General features: G+C 38.4%; 7 protein-coding genes across 7 annotated transcripts; all 7 read left to right on the top strand.

Annotated features, from left to right (window-relative positions):
* The first annotated feature begins 81 nt into the window (after positions 1 to 81).
* LOC6545113 (endocuticle structural protein SgAbd-6) lies at positions 82 to 1,335 on the top strand. Its single transcript, XM_001972046.3, has 3 exons — positions 82 to 154; positions 769 to 971; positions 1,037 to 1,335. The coding sequence occupies exons 2-3, from the start codon at positions 841 to 843 to the stop codon at positions 1,230 to 1,232; spliced, it is 327 nt and encodes a 108-aa protein (XP_001972082.3). The 5' UTR covers positions 82 to 154; positions 769 to 840; the 3' UTR covers positions 1,233 to 1,335.
* Positions 1,336 to 3,146: 1,811 nt separating this feature from the next.
* Positions 3,147 to 3,913, top strand: LOC6545112 (endocuticle structural protein SgAbd-6). Its single transcript, XM_001972045.3, has 2 exons — positions 3,147 to 3,441; positions 3,574 to 3,913. The coding sequence occupies exons 1-2, from the start codon at positions 3,296 to 3,298 to the stop codon at positions 3,761 to 3,763; spliced, it is 336 nt and encodes a 111-aa protein (XP_001972081.1). The 5' UTR covers positions 3,147 to 3,295; the 3' UTR covers positions 3,764 to 3,913.
* A 1,684-nt stretch (positions 3,914 to 5,597) lies between these two features.
* LOC6545192 (larval cuticle protein 65Ag1) lies at positions 5,598 to 6,191 on the top strand. The gene is made up of 2 exons (XM_001972044.3): positions 5,598 to 5,805; positions 5,864 to 6,191. Exons 1-2 carry the CDS (start codon positions 5,681 to 5,683, stop codon positions 6,060 to 6,062), a joined length of 324 nt encoding a protein of 107 aa, XP_001972080.1. The 5' UTR covers positions 5,598 to 5,680; the 3' UTR covers positions 6,063 to 6,191.
* Positions 6,192 to 7,468: 1,277 nt separating this feature from the next.
* On the top strand, positions 7,469 to 8,098 carry LOC6545191 (larval cuticle protein 65Ag1). The gene is made up of 2 exons (XM_001972043.3): positions 7,469 to 7,679; positions 7,741 to 8,098. Exons 1-2 carry the CDS (start codon positions 7,561 to 7,563, stop codon positions 7,937 to 7,939), a joined length of 318 nt encoding a protein of 105 aa, XP_001972079.1. The 5' UTR covers positions 7,469 to 7,560; the 3' UTR covers positions 7,940 to 8,098.
* A 791-nt stretch (positions 8,099 to 8,889) lies between these two features.
* Positions 8,890 to 9,999, top strand: LOC6545190 (endocuticle structural glycoprotein ABD-5). The gene is made up of 2 exons (XM_001972042.3): positions 8,890 to 9,097; positions 9,565 to 9,999. Exons 1-2 carry the CDS (start codon positions 8,964 to 8,966, stop codon positions 9,749 to 9,751), a joined length of 321 nt encoding a protein of 106 aa, XP_001972078.1. The 5' UTR covers positions 8,890 to 8,963; the 3' UTR covers positions 9,752 to 9,999.
* A 147-nt stretch (positions 10,000 to 10,146) lies between these two features.
* Positions 10,147 to 10,766, top strand: LOC6545189 (larval cuticle protein 65Ag1). The gene is made up of 2 exons (XM_001972041.3): positions 10,147 to 10,347; positions 10,409 to 10,766. Exons 1-2 carry the CDS (start codon positions 10,232 to 10,234, stop codon positions 10,599 to 10,601), a joined length of 309 nt encoding a protein of 102 aa, XP_001972077.1. The 5' UTR covers positions 10,147 to 10,231; the 3' UTR covers positions 10,602 to 10,766.
* A 1,761-nt stretch (positions 10,767 to 12,527) lies between these two features.
* Positions 12,528 to 16,900, top strand: LOC6545188 (protein lethal(3)malignant blood neoplasm 1). The gene is made up of 7 exons (XM_001972040.3): positions 12,528 to 12,806; positions 12,870 to 12,978; positions 14,778 to 14,921; positions 15,325 to 15,492; positions 15,664 to 16,029; positions 16,308 to 16,370; positions 16,443 to 16,900. Exons 1-7 carry the CDS (start codon positions 12,774 to 12,776, stop codon positions 16,898 to 16,900), a joined length of 1,341 nt encoding a protein of 446 aa, XP_001972076.2. The 5' UTR covers positions 12,528 to 12,773.
* Positions 16,901 to 16,997: the final 97 nt, after the last annotated feature.

The following is a 16,997-nucleotide window of genomic DNA, read 5'->3' as shown; positions in this document are numbered from 1 at the left end:
AGAAACCAGTTTGTCGTTTTGTTTCCTTTGACCCACACTGGTTACCTAACCAGTTGCTGGATGCCTCGGCTCGGCTTTGGCTGTATTGCGATTGATTGATTGCCCAGCGACAAGATACACAGATTTCATTTGTCTTCAACAAATTAACTACAAAGTGCGCCCTGCCCAGGCCATGAGTTGCCTTAGTTGGTCTTAGAAATAGTCAATAAACTGAGAAATTGGGTCACATCGAATTTGGCTCAAGTGCAGGCGAAAGAGCGGGCCTAATAAAAAGTTTTGGCCATTTCCAATTTCAATGTCATTCGGTTAAAGTTTTTCAAGAGTTTTAAAAAGCTGTTTGCATTTTTTTTATTTCTCTACGTTTTCAACGAAAAGTGCTAGGCTAGAAAAATCACCGAAATTCTTCCTTAAGACTTAAGTAATACATCTGTTTTAGGTGCAAGAAGCAATGATAGAAAGTTCCTAAATAAAATTCTTAAAATAAGAAAATTTTATAAAAATTAAATTTTGTATTTTTAATAGCCCTTTGTTATTAATTTTCGAAGCTTCATGCGTGGGCAAAGGTTTCAGAAACATATGTACAAATACCGACTGAAGCGAATTTAGAGGGTTAAGGCAACACCATTTGAACTTTTTGGAGCGTCTTCGCCGCAAATCGTTCGCTTTCAATTTCATTTCAACTTGATTTGCCAGCTTTTTGCCTGCCACTCGACTCATTTGGATATTCGCATTTTATTACACACTCCGTTAATTAGCCGAAGTTTGCAGGGGGATATATTGAACGGCCTTTGCGCAATCCGAGTTAGTCGCAAGCGCGGATCGCCAAAGGACAGGTGACAAATGGCCGGATTAACACTGCTGTTCGTCCTAATCCTGGCCAGCTTCTGTGCGCGCTCATCAAATGCCGCCGATACTGCCCAGATACTGAGATACGACAATGAAAACTTGGACAGCGATGGCTATGCCTTCTCGTAAGTAGGTGGTTCAGGGTTTATATCAAGTTGAAAATTAGTTGCTTATACACATCTTCCCGTAGATTCGAGACCAGCGATGGTATCTCGCGTGAGGAGAGAGCCACCCTGAAGAATCCTGGTACTCCCGAGGAGGCAATCGCCGTCCAGGGCAGCGTCAATTGGGTGGGACCCGATGGGGTCCACTATAAGCTGAACTATCTGGCCGATGAGAACGGCTTTCAGGCTCAGGGCGAACATCTTCCGCAGGTTGAGCACTGATCACGTGATAGCTTTGGACTTTGTTGAATAGATAAAAGAATAAACAAAAGCAAAAACCATCGAATAGCTAAAGTAGGCGGGTAGACAATAGAAATGAAATACACAATAATAAAATATAGACACCTAGGTGTATATATCTATATGGCTGGGCATAAATTTTCACCCATCGAAATTGAATTGTATTCTAGGCAGGGAATTAGCATATACATTTGTATCTTCCAAAACCCGTTTGCTCTTCGCGCCTGAATTGTGTGCCGTAATCGACTAGCTGCAATCTCCGATTCCCCGATCTCCGTTCTCCAATCTGCGGGATCTGACCAAACCGGTTCTATAAACGCCAAAAAGCCCCCAAAAAAGGTTGCCAAAAAGCAAACAACAATTAAAGAAGCCACAATGCTGCCAACGAAAGTGAGAATTCCGGTTAAAAAAGGGCATTTTAAGGCAATTAACCTAAGCTCCTCTCATTTATCAATTGTAAAATGCAAAATAATTGGTCCTCTCCCAGCCTAGACATATCATTTTACACCGTTAAATAAAAAATATATTTATATTTATAAACTCCGTATTAATCATCTTAAACTTATTAATTTGGTATTCGCAGTATAACTACTAACAAGTATCACTTTTATTTTCTAATGACTAAAAATATTTAAAATTTCATTTATATTTTAAAGGGCCAAGGAATAAAAAAGAATATCAACGAAATTTAACAGTTATTCAGAATGCGATTTTAAGATTACTCTAATTCTTGCTGTGTACCAGTCACAGATTACTGAATGATTTATAATGCCCGAAAATGACCAGCAGTGACATTACGCATACGCCCAGTTGTATTGTGGTATTGTAGGGCATGCATAGCTCAGCCATAGTCGACTGAGCTTGGTATTGGCTTTTGTTGTCTGGTTAGCTGGTAAAAAATCGTTTTTATTTTATTGACTAAGGTCATCAACCAACACTCGGGCTGCTGACGATGGAGATGGAGATGGAGATGATGATGATGAGCCGCGTAATCTTGAATCTCTCGTGCCGCATCTTCACTTGATCAGAAAATGCAGCTGACAAGCAATGGCGGTGGAGGTTTGCGTTTCGATTCGCTTTGATTCAACATTTTTGGAGGTTAGCGCCCAGCCTTAATCGGAAATTGTGTCAGCAGTTAAGAAATGGAGGGCGGAAATGCTTCGAAATGCTTCACGCGAGAAATTTGCAACTCTGCAATTGAATAATTCAAGAATTACAAATTTGAGGAAATACAAGCGGAAAGAGCAAAGAATAAGTGTTTATATGGTGGGTAATTAAATCTCAAGCTCATGGGAATTCCGAGATTCTATGAATTGACTTCTTCTTCCCGTTCTCTGCTTAATTTCCTGAACACATTTTAAGTGGCTAAGTTTTATTCACTTCCTCACTGCTCACTTCTCTTGGGGATTAAACTTCCAACCCATTTCGCTTTGTCTTGCCTTCGATAATCTTTTTCATCACAATTTGTAGATAAGTGCAAACATAGCCATTGACCTATTGCCATAGATTCAAATGTATATATGTCTCTGTACTTGTAGACAAACACGCGCATTGACCAATTATTTGTTTTTTTTTAGCGGCCCAAACATTTCATTATCACTTGCCCCATCATCTTCAGCTTTGATTTTACTTTCAGCTCCCGTGGCGAGGCAATTGAGATGAGATTCGAGAGCACATCAAACGCTTAATGGTCTTTACATTTTTTTTTACTTGTTCAATTAAAAGCTTAAGATACTCACGCTGGCACACAGTTGCCTTCAATTATATGCGTATGAGTAGATAATTGTGTTAGCATTTAAGGTGTTTGTTATGGGCCACCAAAACTTCACGGATCACATAAGTGTGTGTAAGTGAGTGTGTGTTGGGCTAGTAGCACTTGGAGTTTTTGGCCCGGCCAGTTATAAATAGCTCAACGCTCATTACAGGGAGCCACATTACTCGTTAGTGCCTAATTGCGATAACTACCGGAGCGAGCAGTGCCTACTGAAATCCAAAACTCAGCCAGGATCTTTTGAAAAATCTCTACCAGATCAATCCAACTAAACATGCAGTCCTCCAGCATCTGTGTCCTGGCCATTTGCGCCTTCGTTCTGGTCTCCTCCATTACAGCTGCTCCTCTGGACGACTCCCAGCATGCCACCATCCTGAGATACGACAATGACAACATTGGCACCGATGGCTACAACTTTGGGTGAGCTGCAAGGACAATGCATGGGATTATCCCCACGGATTTACCGTTTAATCACCCTCGACCATGCAACGTTTTCCACTAACAGAAAGCAGGACGAAACAAATGAAATGAATGATTTTTATTGGATTTCAGGTACGAGACCAGTGACGGTGTCACCCGCCAGGAGCAGGCTGAGCTGAAGAACGCCGGCACCGACCAGGAGGCACTCAGTGTTCGCGGTTCCGTCAGCTGGGTGGCTCCCGATGGCCAGACCTACACCCTGCACTACATTGCCGATGAGAATGGTTTCCAGCCCCAGGGCGACCATCTGCCCCACAACTAAGTATTACATAGCTGTTGGTGTAGTCAGTATCATAATCAGTATTTCTTCATGTTGTTAAAAAAAAACCAGGGTTCTAAAGTATTTTAATGTTTGCTCCAATGATCATATTTCATTTTAAATATAGTGGATACCAATACACGTATACATCAATCGTATTGTTTGATTACTAGATTATCAGAATCAAATGACAGTCTTCAGCTATAGTCTGTTATGGTTTCTTTGCGATCATAGAGACGATCACTATGCTAAATATAATATTTATATAAGTTCTACTTGAATGAAAAGAAAAGTATGACGCAAGAGGCGGTAGAACAGGGTGCCTCACAGGTTCTCCTCACATTTTCCATACGCACCGTTGAACGTCGAAATGCGGTGTGTCTCGTCTGGCGACTTTGCCTGGACGGCCTTCGGTTGGCAGAAACTTGCAAATTTTTGGCACAGCCAAACATGTTTGGGTTTTTGTTGTCTTTGTAATTAATACATAATTAAAGTGGCGCATATTGAAAAATGTGCGAGGGATCTGGCCACAAATGAAAACGAAGTTTTGAAGGTTAATTTCAGGCGTTGATTTAAATTTCATGCGATGCTAATGAAATTTGGAAGATGCCTTCCAAAAACTAACATACAGCACACAGAGAGCCAAGCAGCCAAATTAATATGCATGAAATAAAAAGCGACAATGATCAAACTAGTTTTGGAATGAAACGATTGGCCGCATTGACCGATCTTTAAGCCAACTCAGCAGCTGACGTAGTTGCCATGCCCAATTTTGTGTAGAACACACATGGGCTAATGCTTTCTGGATTTACATACTTATTATTAAGGACGGAACTTCGTGCTGGTGTGCTCAAAGCAGTTCTAAATATACTTATGCAAGGCATACTGGACTCTGCTATTTTCCGGTTGTTATATTTAATTCATGTTTAAGTCTGAGTATGTTGAAGGGATGTTAAAATTAATATAGCCAAGTTTTGTGAATCATACAACTATAAAAAGGGTTACATTTTTTAATGTATCTACGCGTTCTTTCATTTTATAGCCATTGTTAGTGGTGCAGACAACTAGCCAATTAGTAGAACTATCTTGCCTAACGACTTTTTAGTTCAAGTCATTCAAGTTTGATAAGATGCATAATGTGCAGGTAGATTAAATCGAAAAACCAGATGAAGCATCCCATTATTGTTTTGCGATTTCAAAAATGCGCCACTTAAGGCATTCAAATTTAGAAAGAACTAAGTCAAAAAGATTAGAACTACACAATAAAAAAAAAAAATTATGAATATATAAAATCGATATCTGTTTTTCAATTTTCTATTTGGGTCCACATTCCAAGTCAATGATTATCGATGATTGAACCCATAACTAAAGTTACTATTTAGTTTTAATGCAATGTAGTAAGGATCATTTATTTAAAATTTTTACAAAAAAAGTGATTTCGAAACCCGAAGTTTTAAATTGTATTTAATGAATAGATCTGAGTTGTTTGGGTATCAACAGGTTATTGCTATATTAAACCCGGACTACTCTTTTCCAACCTCTTTTGAATTCATGGATGACTAAACAACAGAAATTTATTTTTAATATGAAAAGAGGATGAATTTCACTTATAAGAGAAATTAAATAAATGTATCTATAGTTATAAACTGTTCAATTAATATTTGATAAATATTCGCCCACAATTGGTCTCTAGCTCTATGGCTATAACAAAAATTGGAAACTAGTCTAAGACAAATGGCAAAGCACAAATATATTCACTATTGAAATCATTATCATGCATTTTATTCACTATGCGAATTAGATTAGCGTCACAGCACCTTGGATTTGTTCACCATTTATGTATAAAAGCGTTCATAGTGAACCCAATCAATATCATTCGTCTCCAGCTCTTTGAGATAACCACACTAGCTAAATATCAACATGAAGTTCCTGATTGCCTTCGTCGCCCTGTTCGCCCTCTTCGCCCTGGCCGCTGCCGGGCCTCTCCAAGAACCACAGACTTTGAGCCAGTCCTCCGAAGTCGGACCTGAAAACTATGCCTATTCGTAAGTATTGTGAACTTTATGACTGGAATATGTATACTTACCCTTTGCTCCATATTAGCTTTGAGACCAGCAATGGAATCAATGCTCAGGAGCAGGGAAAGCTGCAGAACGCTGGAACCGACTACGAGGCTATCTCCGCCCGCGGATCCTTCAGCTACATTGGTGATGATGGCCAGACCTACACCGTCACCTACATCGCCGACGAGAACGGATTCCAGCCCCAGGGTGCTCATCTGCCCGTTGCCCCCCAGGCCTAAGTCGTCCAAAATAGTTAACTAGTTCCCTTTTGATGTCGATTAACAGGAAAAGAAACCCCTTGTGTAGCTTTTTTATTAAGGAGAACAGAATCTAAGTCAACGAGCCTAAAGTGTTATTAAAGAAAAAAATATTACATAAAATAATTTGTTTTTAAAGGGATTTAAATGTGGCTGATAATTTAGACAATCAAAGTCTGTTGCGTTTTAAAACACTAACTTTGTGTGGGATTTCACATCAAATTTATTTAAATTTTTTATAATTGACTGCTAAGTAGCAACAAAAACGATTTAATTTTGTATTAGGCTGTGTCAGTGTTTTCTTGTAAACAATTCGTAAGAATTGAAAACCTTATATATATTTCCTGGCCTTAACTTATGGATATACATTCTAAGAACAAAAGTACACTAAGTATTATGGCAGCACAGTTAAAGCTAAAACGTTAAAGTAAAAACATTGCGATTGACTTTGATGTCTCGCGTCAGACTGGGTAATATCAAATAAAAAACCAAGGCTAATATATATTATGACGACCCTAACCGAAAATGCACTACCTTCTGGAGATAGGCTGATCGGGGAATCATTTATCCTGCAGCAAGATAATGTTCCATGCCACAAAGCCCGAATGATTACCAAGTTTCTAAACGATGTTGGCGTTACCGTCTTGAACTGTCCACCTCAAAGTAAAGATTTAAATATTATTGAGAACATCAGGACTCTTTTAAAACGCAAAAGAACAGTTTCGTTACACAAAACTCGAGAGCAGACGATTTCTGAGATCGCTTTCCTTTTGAAAGAGATAACTCCAGAGATCTTTCACATTTTTGTGGATTCAGTGAACAGTGAAGGACCGACTTTAAAAAGTTATTTACGCCAAAGGAGGATATACACGTATATATTATTGATTGTTTCAATACTCCTCAGCTCCAGATATGAAAGGGTTAGCAAATTATTTATGCCGATACAAAAAACTATAACATTTCATTAAGTTGTTTATATTTTTATAATGAAAATATATTCGTTTATAATATATTTTTAATTATTCACAAACAATAAAAAATAATCAATACTAGCATATCAAGCCATTTAAAAGTTTCTCGGAAAAATGTGCAACGACTTTTTTTGTATTGGTCAGTTCCAAGAACTTTTTGTAACTTGGTACTTTTAAGGCTAAAAGCTTTTCAAACAATTTTCTTATGACTTTTAGGTCTAGTTTAATAGAAACTACGAGAAACTATGCAAACTATATATACTCGTATAAAGATGGTCGATTTACATATCGTATTGGGCTTTTAACGATTCAGCTTTAGGCCGAATCCATTTTCACACATTTATCACATTATGCTTTATACACTACACGTTTGACTAGTTTGGCCGCGTTGGGCTCGGTCGTCAAAGTTTGGCCATCCATCTATATAAAGGGAGTAACAACCATCAGAGATCATCATTCGTCGTGAACTGTTCGAGAACCGCAGATCAAAACACCAAACAACAATCGCCATGAAATTCCTGATTGTCTTCGTCGCCCTCTTCGCCGTGGCACTGGCTGCTTCTCAAGGTCCTGAGGCCGTAATCCTGCGGTCCGAATCTGATGTTGGACCCGAGAGCTTCAACTATGCGTAAGTTGACTATGAGATATGACCAAAAAGGATGTTGTGCTGACTTTGAGTTCCCTTCTAGCTGGGAGACTTCCGATGGACAGTCAGCCAATGCCGAGGGTCATCTGAATAACATTGGAACTGAAAACGAGGCTATCGCCGTCCGTGGATCCTACAGCTTCGTTGCTGATGATGGCCAGACCTACACCGTCACCTACATCGCCGATGAGAACGGATTCCAGCCCCAGGGCGCTCATCTGCCCGTTGCCCCCCAGGCCTAAGTGAGATTGCTTAAGCAGTTTTAGAGCCATACAATCCTTCCCTACTCTTTGTTAATAGCCCCAAACTTTACCAAACCAATCCCAACCCTGTTTTCAAGGGATGGGAACTAAGTCAACCAATTCCACTTGTTAAATAAAAAAGAAAAATAATTACCTGAATTTTTGTGTGTTGTTTCCATATATTATTTTGCTTTGAATATAATTAGCTTATGATAAACATATGGGGAAGGTTGTAGCCGAAAAAAAACCGACTGATTATGGATATTCGAAAAAGGAAAACTGGTCACTACGTGTAGACTTGACCACTCATGAACCATTGATTTTTGACATTACGATTAAACGTTTACTGATTGATATTTTCTATTAATAATTAATGTACATACTACATACCAACAGAAATGTTCACGAACAAGCATTTGCTAGGGCTTTTACTTATTCAAACATTTGATGATAATATGAGAAATGACATTGGCAAAATCACAATGCACAATAATACAAAGTTTGAATACAGAATTTAATGCAACTCGACTAGATGACATCGTTTAAACTTGAGTTCAATTTTGTTTTATATGTAGTTATATGTTGATATGTGATCATCTACCGTTTCTCATACAAATATTCACTATTCTATCTGTTTATTTCAAACAAAAATGTTCACGATTAGCTTAATTGACCGATAAGATTTGAGAATTCAAAGGTGATGGCAAGGTAAGACGTCATGCTGTCTATCAAATGGCTGTCGACAAGCTAATTGCATGCATTACCTCCCACTGGACATACCTGCATGCACGATTAGTGCAGGGTACTTAGAGTGTTAATCTGTAATTAAAATGTGTTTTATTGAATGGTTTGCATTATAGCTGATTTATTTATTTTTAATTTCTTTTATTTTTGTTTTTTGCATTTTTCACCGATGAGGACATAATACAGAGGTTTCGTATAAAAGGGCATCACACGATCGCATCGCAGCTCAGTGAAGTGCAGCTAGGTGTGACGGAGACTGTGAAAACTACTTGATATCGCGATGCAATCGAACTTCATGTGGCTGGTAGCCTTGATGGCAATCGGGATCTGTCTGGCCATGCCCGCTGGTGAGGATGCCCAGGCGGAGACCATCAAACTGGAGAGCGAGAACACTGGCGACAAATATTCCTTTGCGTAGGTATTGCCCAGGAATAATGCGGAAATAAGGGACCATTGCCATTCATTTTACAATTTGCTAACCATAATGGGCAGCTAATTTCTTTACTATTATATTTTAAAGAAATTGTTGTCTTATAGCAATGCAAATTTTTATAAATAGAAAAAACATTTTGGAAAAACTATTTTCAAATAGGCAATTGGCTGGTTGGACTCGGCTTTTGATACCGATCAAGAATCTATGTACTTTATAGGGAAATCAATATAAGCTCTGCAAGTGTATAATTAAAAAAGGGAGTTTGCTAGAGTTGCCTTGAATACAGCTCAAATAAGATTAGGATATTTAAATACAATTTGAATATTTACATAACGCCTTTCAAAATGCTTCAATAGTGCAACATTGTAATATATAATATATTCAAATACGTCCTACATAGAAATTTGACGATTGACGAATGTTAACTTATTGGAATCGATAATTCCAGCTATGAGACGAGCAACGGAATCTCACGCACGGAGACCGGTGAGGTAAAACCTGGAGCCGGTGAAGAGGATGGCTCCTTGTCTGTCCAAGGGTCCACCAGTTGGTCAGCTCCAGATGGCAAAAAATACGAGATTAGCTTCACGGCCGACGAGACCGGCTACCATCCCAAGTTCAGGCTGGTAGCCTAGGAGATACCTGGATGTAAATTGATCCGGATCCGAATAATTAAGTTGACTTCAATTATCCGATGGAAAGAATCGTAGGCTATATATAAAATATTTTATATATCTGAGGAAGCTCCCGATTTTAATTGACGTCACTAAGATGGGCTGGATTTTTAGAAATATAATACAAGCTCAATGAATTGTTAAAAATTTGAATAATTAAATATTTATGAACGCGATTCTTTTTAGCCTATAGGTTAATTTAAATTTTATATTGGGCCTTTTAATGCTCCTCCTTCAAACGAAAATGAAATCCAAGCCAGACATTTCACATTAACATTGATTTTGCTGATTATGTCTTGTACACGTTTGACTAGTTCGGCCCCGCTTTGTATAATAACCAAGAGTTTGCCATCTATAAAAGGGTTTACGCTGCCGTCCTAAGTTACCATTCATCGCGAACTCTTCGGTAACCGCAGATCAAAACACCAAACAACAATCGCCATGAAATTCCTGATTGTCTTCGTCGCCCTCTTCGCCGTGGCACTGGCTGCTCCAAATCCTGACGCCGTAATCCTGCGGTCCGATTCTGAAGTTAATCCCGATAGTTTCAAATTTGCGTAAGTTGACTATGAGATATGACCAAAAAGGATGTTGTGCTGACTTTGAGTTCCCTTCTAGCTGGGAGACTTCCGATGGACAGTCAGCCAATGCCGAGGGTCATCTGAATAACATTGGAACTGAAAACGAGGCTATTGCCGTCCGTGGATCCTACAGCTTCACTGCTGATGATGGCGTGACCTACACCGTCAACTACATCGCCGATGAGAACGGATTCCAGCCCCAGGGTGCTCATCTGCCCGTTGCCCCCTAGGCCTAAGCGAAGTTCGTTTCTGCGTAAGCATCTTTAAAGCCGGCCAGTCCTACAAAACTCTTTGTTATACCCAACATGTACTTACATCCGGTTTCCCGCTTTAAAAGGGAAAAATTCCTAAGTTGCAGAACCCACTTTGTTGAATATAAAAAAACGTAGATTTTATATGAATTCGTTTTATTGCAAGTGTTTTTTCTCAAAAGGTCGGATTGAAACCAATGTGTCAAAAATATGATTATTATGAAACAACTTTAAAGGGGTTTGGATAAATAGAACTACTTTCTTAGGACGAGCAACCGACCTATTCAGAGGTTATAGGTAGTTCTTTTAAACAACAATGCTTAAAAGGGAAAAGTTGTCTCAGTAAAAACACTACTTAGAAAGAATTTTTGATCTTATTAAAAAATGTTTAGTTATAAAAATATTTTAGAAATAACTAATACGGTTTTATAAGACTACTACACTACTCTAACGCCAAAAACTGTCGCACTCTTCATTTCATTATTGTTTTTCCCAATTTCTATCGAAATGCCAGACAAATGAGGATATATCTCGATCGCACTTCCATTAGCTTAGTAACGGAAATCTGATATGATCTATTTAATGTTTAATGTTTTTGCTTAATATTAAATCTTTTTTTTCAGCTCTTTTATTAGCATTAGTTTTGAAGAACTGTTAGGAAGGATATATTGGGGTTTTTTAATCAAATTAAACTAATATAACAACTTCTTCTAGTTTTTCTTAATGCATTGTCGACTTTGTGGAATAAAATGACATTGTTGAATGTTTAAACACTTTTAGCTTACTTTCAGGCTATAGCTATACTGCTTGCAGTGAAATCAAATGACTTAGGCAACAAACATTATTTAATCCGTTGCATACTTTTAGAGGCTAAATGCTAATTGCCAGTAACTTCGTGACGCGTCTCTTCAGACTCATATCATTTATGCTCGTATTGAAAACAACTGCTTTTGCAATTAATATGCTAATCTTAGCATACAACATCAGTCATTGCCGATTGACAGCAATATTTCAATTATAATTGGCTTGCAGTATCCGGCAGAATGCTGATTGCTGATCGATGAAAATTGAGAAGTGCGAACATCTTCCTCATTGTATTCGAATTTGCTCATCAAGCAGGTCAAATGCCTGATTATTACTCAAACAAGTTGGACTGCAAATACATCGAAGTCGATTAATTATTAACAAATAGAACCTAGCATGCTCTAATCGCCGATTTTGAAGACCAATTGTAAGCCATGTCATCAAATTTCATGTTCATGCGAACATGTCTAGATCGACTCGGCTAGTGATCCTGATCAAGAATATATATATATATATATACTTCATTTTACATACTTTTCAACGAATATAGTAGACCATTTTACTCTACGAGTAACTTATAAATTAGAACATTGTAAACTTACGCTTGTAAAATGTATCTCACAATTGAATTTGTTTAGTTCTTTATTTATATAAATATAAGAAAGATTAAATAACGAATTTTGTATGCTCTTTAGTCGAAATCAACCTACAAAGATAGAAATCCGGATCAGAAATACTCAGGAAGACTAGAAATAAATGCCAAAAATGCTATTTAACAGACAACTAACAACTAATTTAGCTTTTGTATACAAATATGGAGGATGCAAATTACTTATTATATTAGAACTAGCTGACAACCAGTTAAAATAATCAAATAAATAACTTTTGAAACTGCATTAAATTTTAAATTATAAACGCAGGCTTGGCTGACGCTCAAGAGGTGTGATGCGATCTGGCCAACGCTACCAGCTATGCGATCCGCATGGGCCAATACACAACGTTGAGAACGCAGAGATTCGCACGCACACTTGGCCAACGAGCAGCGGCAGGTTCGCGTCCGCCTCTAATGTTTTATAATGTTTACCTAATATTATTAACATTGTCAATTCGCTGCCGAACATCGTGGGGTGTGTTTCATTCTTAGGCGCTTGCTCCGAGCCGATTATCTAGCCGTGAGAAACGCGTCTTTTCGTCCGCTTGAAATCTAAATATTTATAATCGTGTATTTGTATTAAAATATAAACGACCGTTTATTTATACGTTTCTGTGTGATCGCGGACAGTTTATAATAGGGCGTGAAAATAAAATAAATTTGTGACCGATTTAAATTAATATTCCATTCCCAAAATGAGCCTTAAATTGATGGCGTTTGTTTGTGCTGTAAGTGCTTAAGTAGCATATGGTTCCAAGTTTGATCCCGGCATTCATTGAGTTCCTTTTAAGCTGCTGCTCCTCTGCACCTTGACCCATGTCCTGTCGGCCGCAACCACAGTGCGTCCCTACAAGTTCGGCTTCACCATCGACGAGCAGCAGCATCGGGCGGAGAAGAGAGGTGAGCTGGCCAAGGTGGCTAATGATGCTAATTAAACCATTAGCATATCTTGACTACTGTGCGTCGATTTATTGACACCGAAACCGAAATATGTAAATAGATGATGCGTCATCTCGAGAGTCGTTAGGAGCAGATGCACAGATGCAGCGGCAAATGCATCCAGCAGCCAGCATTAGCCAAAAAAAGCCATAACTTTTGACTTTTGAGCCGGAGTGCGACTGGCAGTGCGGCTTGTGCAATGCCACACAATACACGTTTGATGGGTGCATGGTGCACCTGAGCGACAGGTCACCAGCAATTGAAATACCAGCCTCCAATGGCAATTAGCGGAATCTTTACAAACCCATATGGCCGGGGGTTCATCACTGAAGTCCATTGTATTTTGTCCAAATGGCATGCATGGTCGTTATGATTTTTATTTCCATGCTGAATCGGTGATAAAGTTTTCAGAAAATCGAATACAAAACGTGGCCGATTAGCATAACATGTAGACTCTTTCGAATACACAAATGTTTGCCTTATTTATGGTTTTTCTTTCTTTGGCTAATGCTAATTTCAAAAAGAACCTCCACATTTCAATATTTATAGGTATAATTCTGGCATATCAAATGCCAGAGTTGAGCCAAAAATTTTGGATTACGTTCATATTAACAAACAAATTCAGGAACTCGTTGTGCATGCAAAATTATATTTGTATTTAAGGGAGAATGAAAAGTATCCTAAGAAATTATTAAAAACGATTTCGGCATCTTTGAAACATTATTATTCAAATGGTTCAAATATTCAATAGATCTATTGATATAGATCACATTTTTGAAGTCTAGCTTACGGGGCATTACATCAGAGCTATCATAAGTTACTTTTAATTTAACATATACAATAAATACATTTATTGCCACTTGTATTTTACTATAGGTTAAAGCATTTTTAATTTTTTACAACCAAATACAATTTGAATTATTATTTGCCTTCTTTACGAAACGTTATTGCGAAGTAGGATTTCAAGCGTGAAACTGGAAATAATTCAATGGAAATTAAACTTTAGAAATAGTAATAATTTTCAAAATTATAAATTAATTAATTATTAAAACGGAAAGAATCAGTTTCTATATTTATTACCCACTTAATTTTATTGTTCGTTTTTCGTAAGATTTTTCGTTAATTTTTTAACCAAAACATTCCTAATTTATATTGATACGAGCTTAATAGTTTTCATTGAACAAATTAAATTCAAATTGTTCACAACAAAAGAATAAATAACAATAAAGAATTATTTGCAAGCCCCGTCAAAATCGATCGAGACAAATGGGAAAGTGACACGAAGCCAAATTTGAATTAAATATAAAACAAACAAGCGAAAGCCAATTGTTGCAAACCGTTAAAACTTGTTGACCACATTTTGTGGAAACCTGTTTACAGACACAAAGGCCACAAGCCAGAATTTCAAATGAGAATATTTTGGTGGGTGTTAAGCTGGACAGGATACTGTGATGAGAGTCGCACTTCTTAAAGACGAACCACAGATCGTAGGAATTTTTCTAGCGTAGGAAGATGCCTAACGTATCAATTAAAAGCGACGGGGGTATGGTGCGGTTGCCGGGTTTTTTTTTTAAGAAACCAGCTCACAAGTTATGATCGCCATTATCGATACAGTTTATTAGATCTTAATCTTTATGGGCTTGCTTGGTGCGGATTATCAAAGAAATTAAAAATCACATATCGGCGTAAAATTCGCATTCATATTCAAAATGAACATATTATCTTTTTGGCCAAATCTCATCTTGTTTCCCGACCCACAGATGAACGCGGCATTGTCATGGGCGAGTTTGGGTTCATCACCGCCGATGGAATTTATCACGTGACGGTTTACGCCACCGACGAGGAGGGCAAATTCCGGATAATCTCCATGAAGAGCTATCCTTACGCGGGTCCAGTTGGTCCAAGTGAGTATGGACTGCATTGTTACGCAATTCTGAATGTTTAAATCGAACTGCATTTTTTCCTATGACAGCTCTAAAATATATGCTTTTTATCTGATAATATTATTTATTAATTCTAATCATAAACCCGATTGAAATCAGACTTCCATTCAGATTATTTCCTTTAAAGCCATACTGGTTTTAAAGCTACGTAGTGGTCTAAATATAACCAACCGTTTTTGGTTTGATACGAATAATCCTAACGTGTAAAATACCTTTTGGCTTAGTTCGAACTTAAAAATAAATTCTCTTTTTTTAATTTAATACACTTTTTGTAGACATTTATACTGTCACTTCTTACACAGGCTTTTAAAAAGGAAATAAAATATAAATTTTGAAATTAATTTTTGTATTATTAACATTCAAGAAAATGTTCCTGTGACTACGACTCCGAAGGCCCTGCTTCCCCCAGCTCCGGTGGCACTGCCCAAGTACAACTTCAACACGGAGGCCTGCTCGGGTTGTTTCCTGAAAAAGTCTCCTCCCAAGACTGAAATTCGCACACTTTCACAGCCATTGACTCCAGTTCAACCAGGTAAGCCCGAGGGCTCTTCCGATATCGGCCTGAATGTGCAGTTGCCCTTCCGGGAATCCATTGCACAGACTGTGGCAAGTCGTCTTGGTTTTCTCCGAGATACACTGCAAAACTCCAACACAAACACCAATACACCAAATACTAAAAAAATCGAACTTGGTCTCAACCTAGCAATGAACACATACTACACAACAAAGAATGCCGTAACCGGACATGTGAGGACGCAGACCTCCAATTCGCAATCTCCGAGTGCCAGCTCAAAGATCGAATACAATGTGGGCGTGGTCGAGAAGATTGCAACGCCGGTTTATCCGCCATTGAACATCCGGTTAGACGAGGACGTGATAAGACAAGCTATTACATATGCCGAAAGGATACCAAAGGTTCCACTTGCCAGTAACATACAATCCGTAGCACAACATCCGAACACGGGCCTTAAGCAAGTTAATAGATCGGGAGTTTCCTCTGCGAAAACATTGGCCAATTTGAAGACGAGACCCACACACCAACTAAACCCACACCAAACACCTCTTTTGAGTAAGACAAATAGGGGTACAAATTTTAACATTTTATATTAATTATAAATGACCGTTATAGTTAAAGCTTAAGGTGTTACTAGATTTCAATAGATTTCAATTTATTGTTTGATTGTTTAATAGATTTCAATTTGAATTACAAATCTCACTGCTTACTACATCTTTAAGCCACCTAGCGGAATCATATTGCACTAAGATTGCACACTGCTTACACGATTCCTAAACTATTTAAGATACTGGTCTGTGTCACTACTAAATTACCCTTGGAATTTTCATTAGGTTCAGCAACCGCCACCGGAATTTCTGGATTGACAGCGAATACACCAACCGGAAGTGCACCCTGTAAGTCCTATGGAGCGGAAATTATCCTTATAAGCCGGAACAATACTAATAACAAATTATTAACAACTTTAGCCAACGGTGGACGCATCGCCGTGGGTAATCCACAAGCTGGTGAATCTGGAGGTGTTTCCGGTGCAGGAGTTCCAGGAGGAAGAAAAGTCTCAGGATTGGGAGGAGAAATTAATTCTGGTAGCGGACTTGGAAGAGTCGCTGGAGCAGGCAAAGCCGCCGGAATTGGCAGAGGAATCGTGTCTGACCGTGGAAGTGCATCAAGTGCAACGGGTGATCTGTACAAATTCAAATACATCCTGGACTACAATGGACACGAGGAGACCGGCGGTCGCAATGGTGACAAGCAGGGTAGCTACTTCGCCATCGGCGAGGATGCAGTGCAGCGGACCATTGAGTACATTGCGAACGAGTTTGGCTTCCAGCCCCACGTCAGCTGGCGGAAATTGGACGCCAAAGAGGCGCTTCCCGAGGAGAATTCGCTAAAGCATTACGAGTTTAAATGGTTTAAACAGGTATAGAAGTGAAACGGTCATTTTTCGGTGGATTAGACCAATACTAGGGTAGGCTCCTCTTTTCCCCATGCTCTACATTACAATTTTTGGTTAATTTCAAATA

Source organism: Drosophila erecta, unplaced genomic scaffold, assembly GCF_003286155.1.
Source record: "Drosophila erecta strain 14021-0224.00,06,07 unplaced genomic scaffold, DereRS2 tig00000021-arrow-pilon, whole genome shotgun sequence".
In the NCBI taxonomy this organism is placed as follows: domain Eukaryota; kingdom Metazoa; phylum Arthropoda; class Insecta; order Diptera; family Drosophilidae; genus Drosophila; species Drosophila erecta.
The sequence above is the reverse complement of the archived record's forward strand: the minus strand, read 5'-3'. Positions and strand labels throughout refer to the sequence as shown.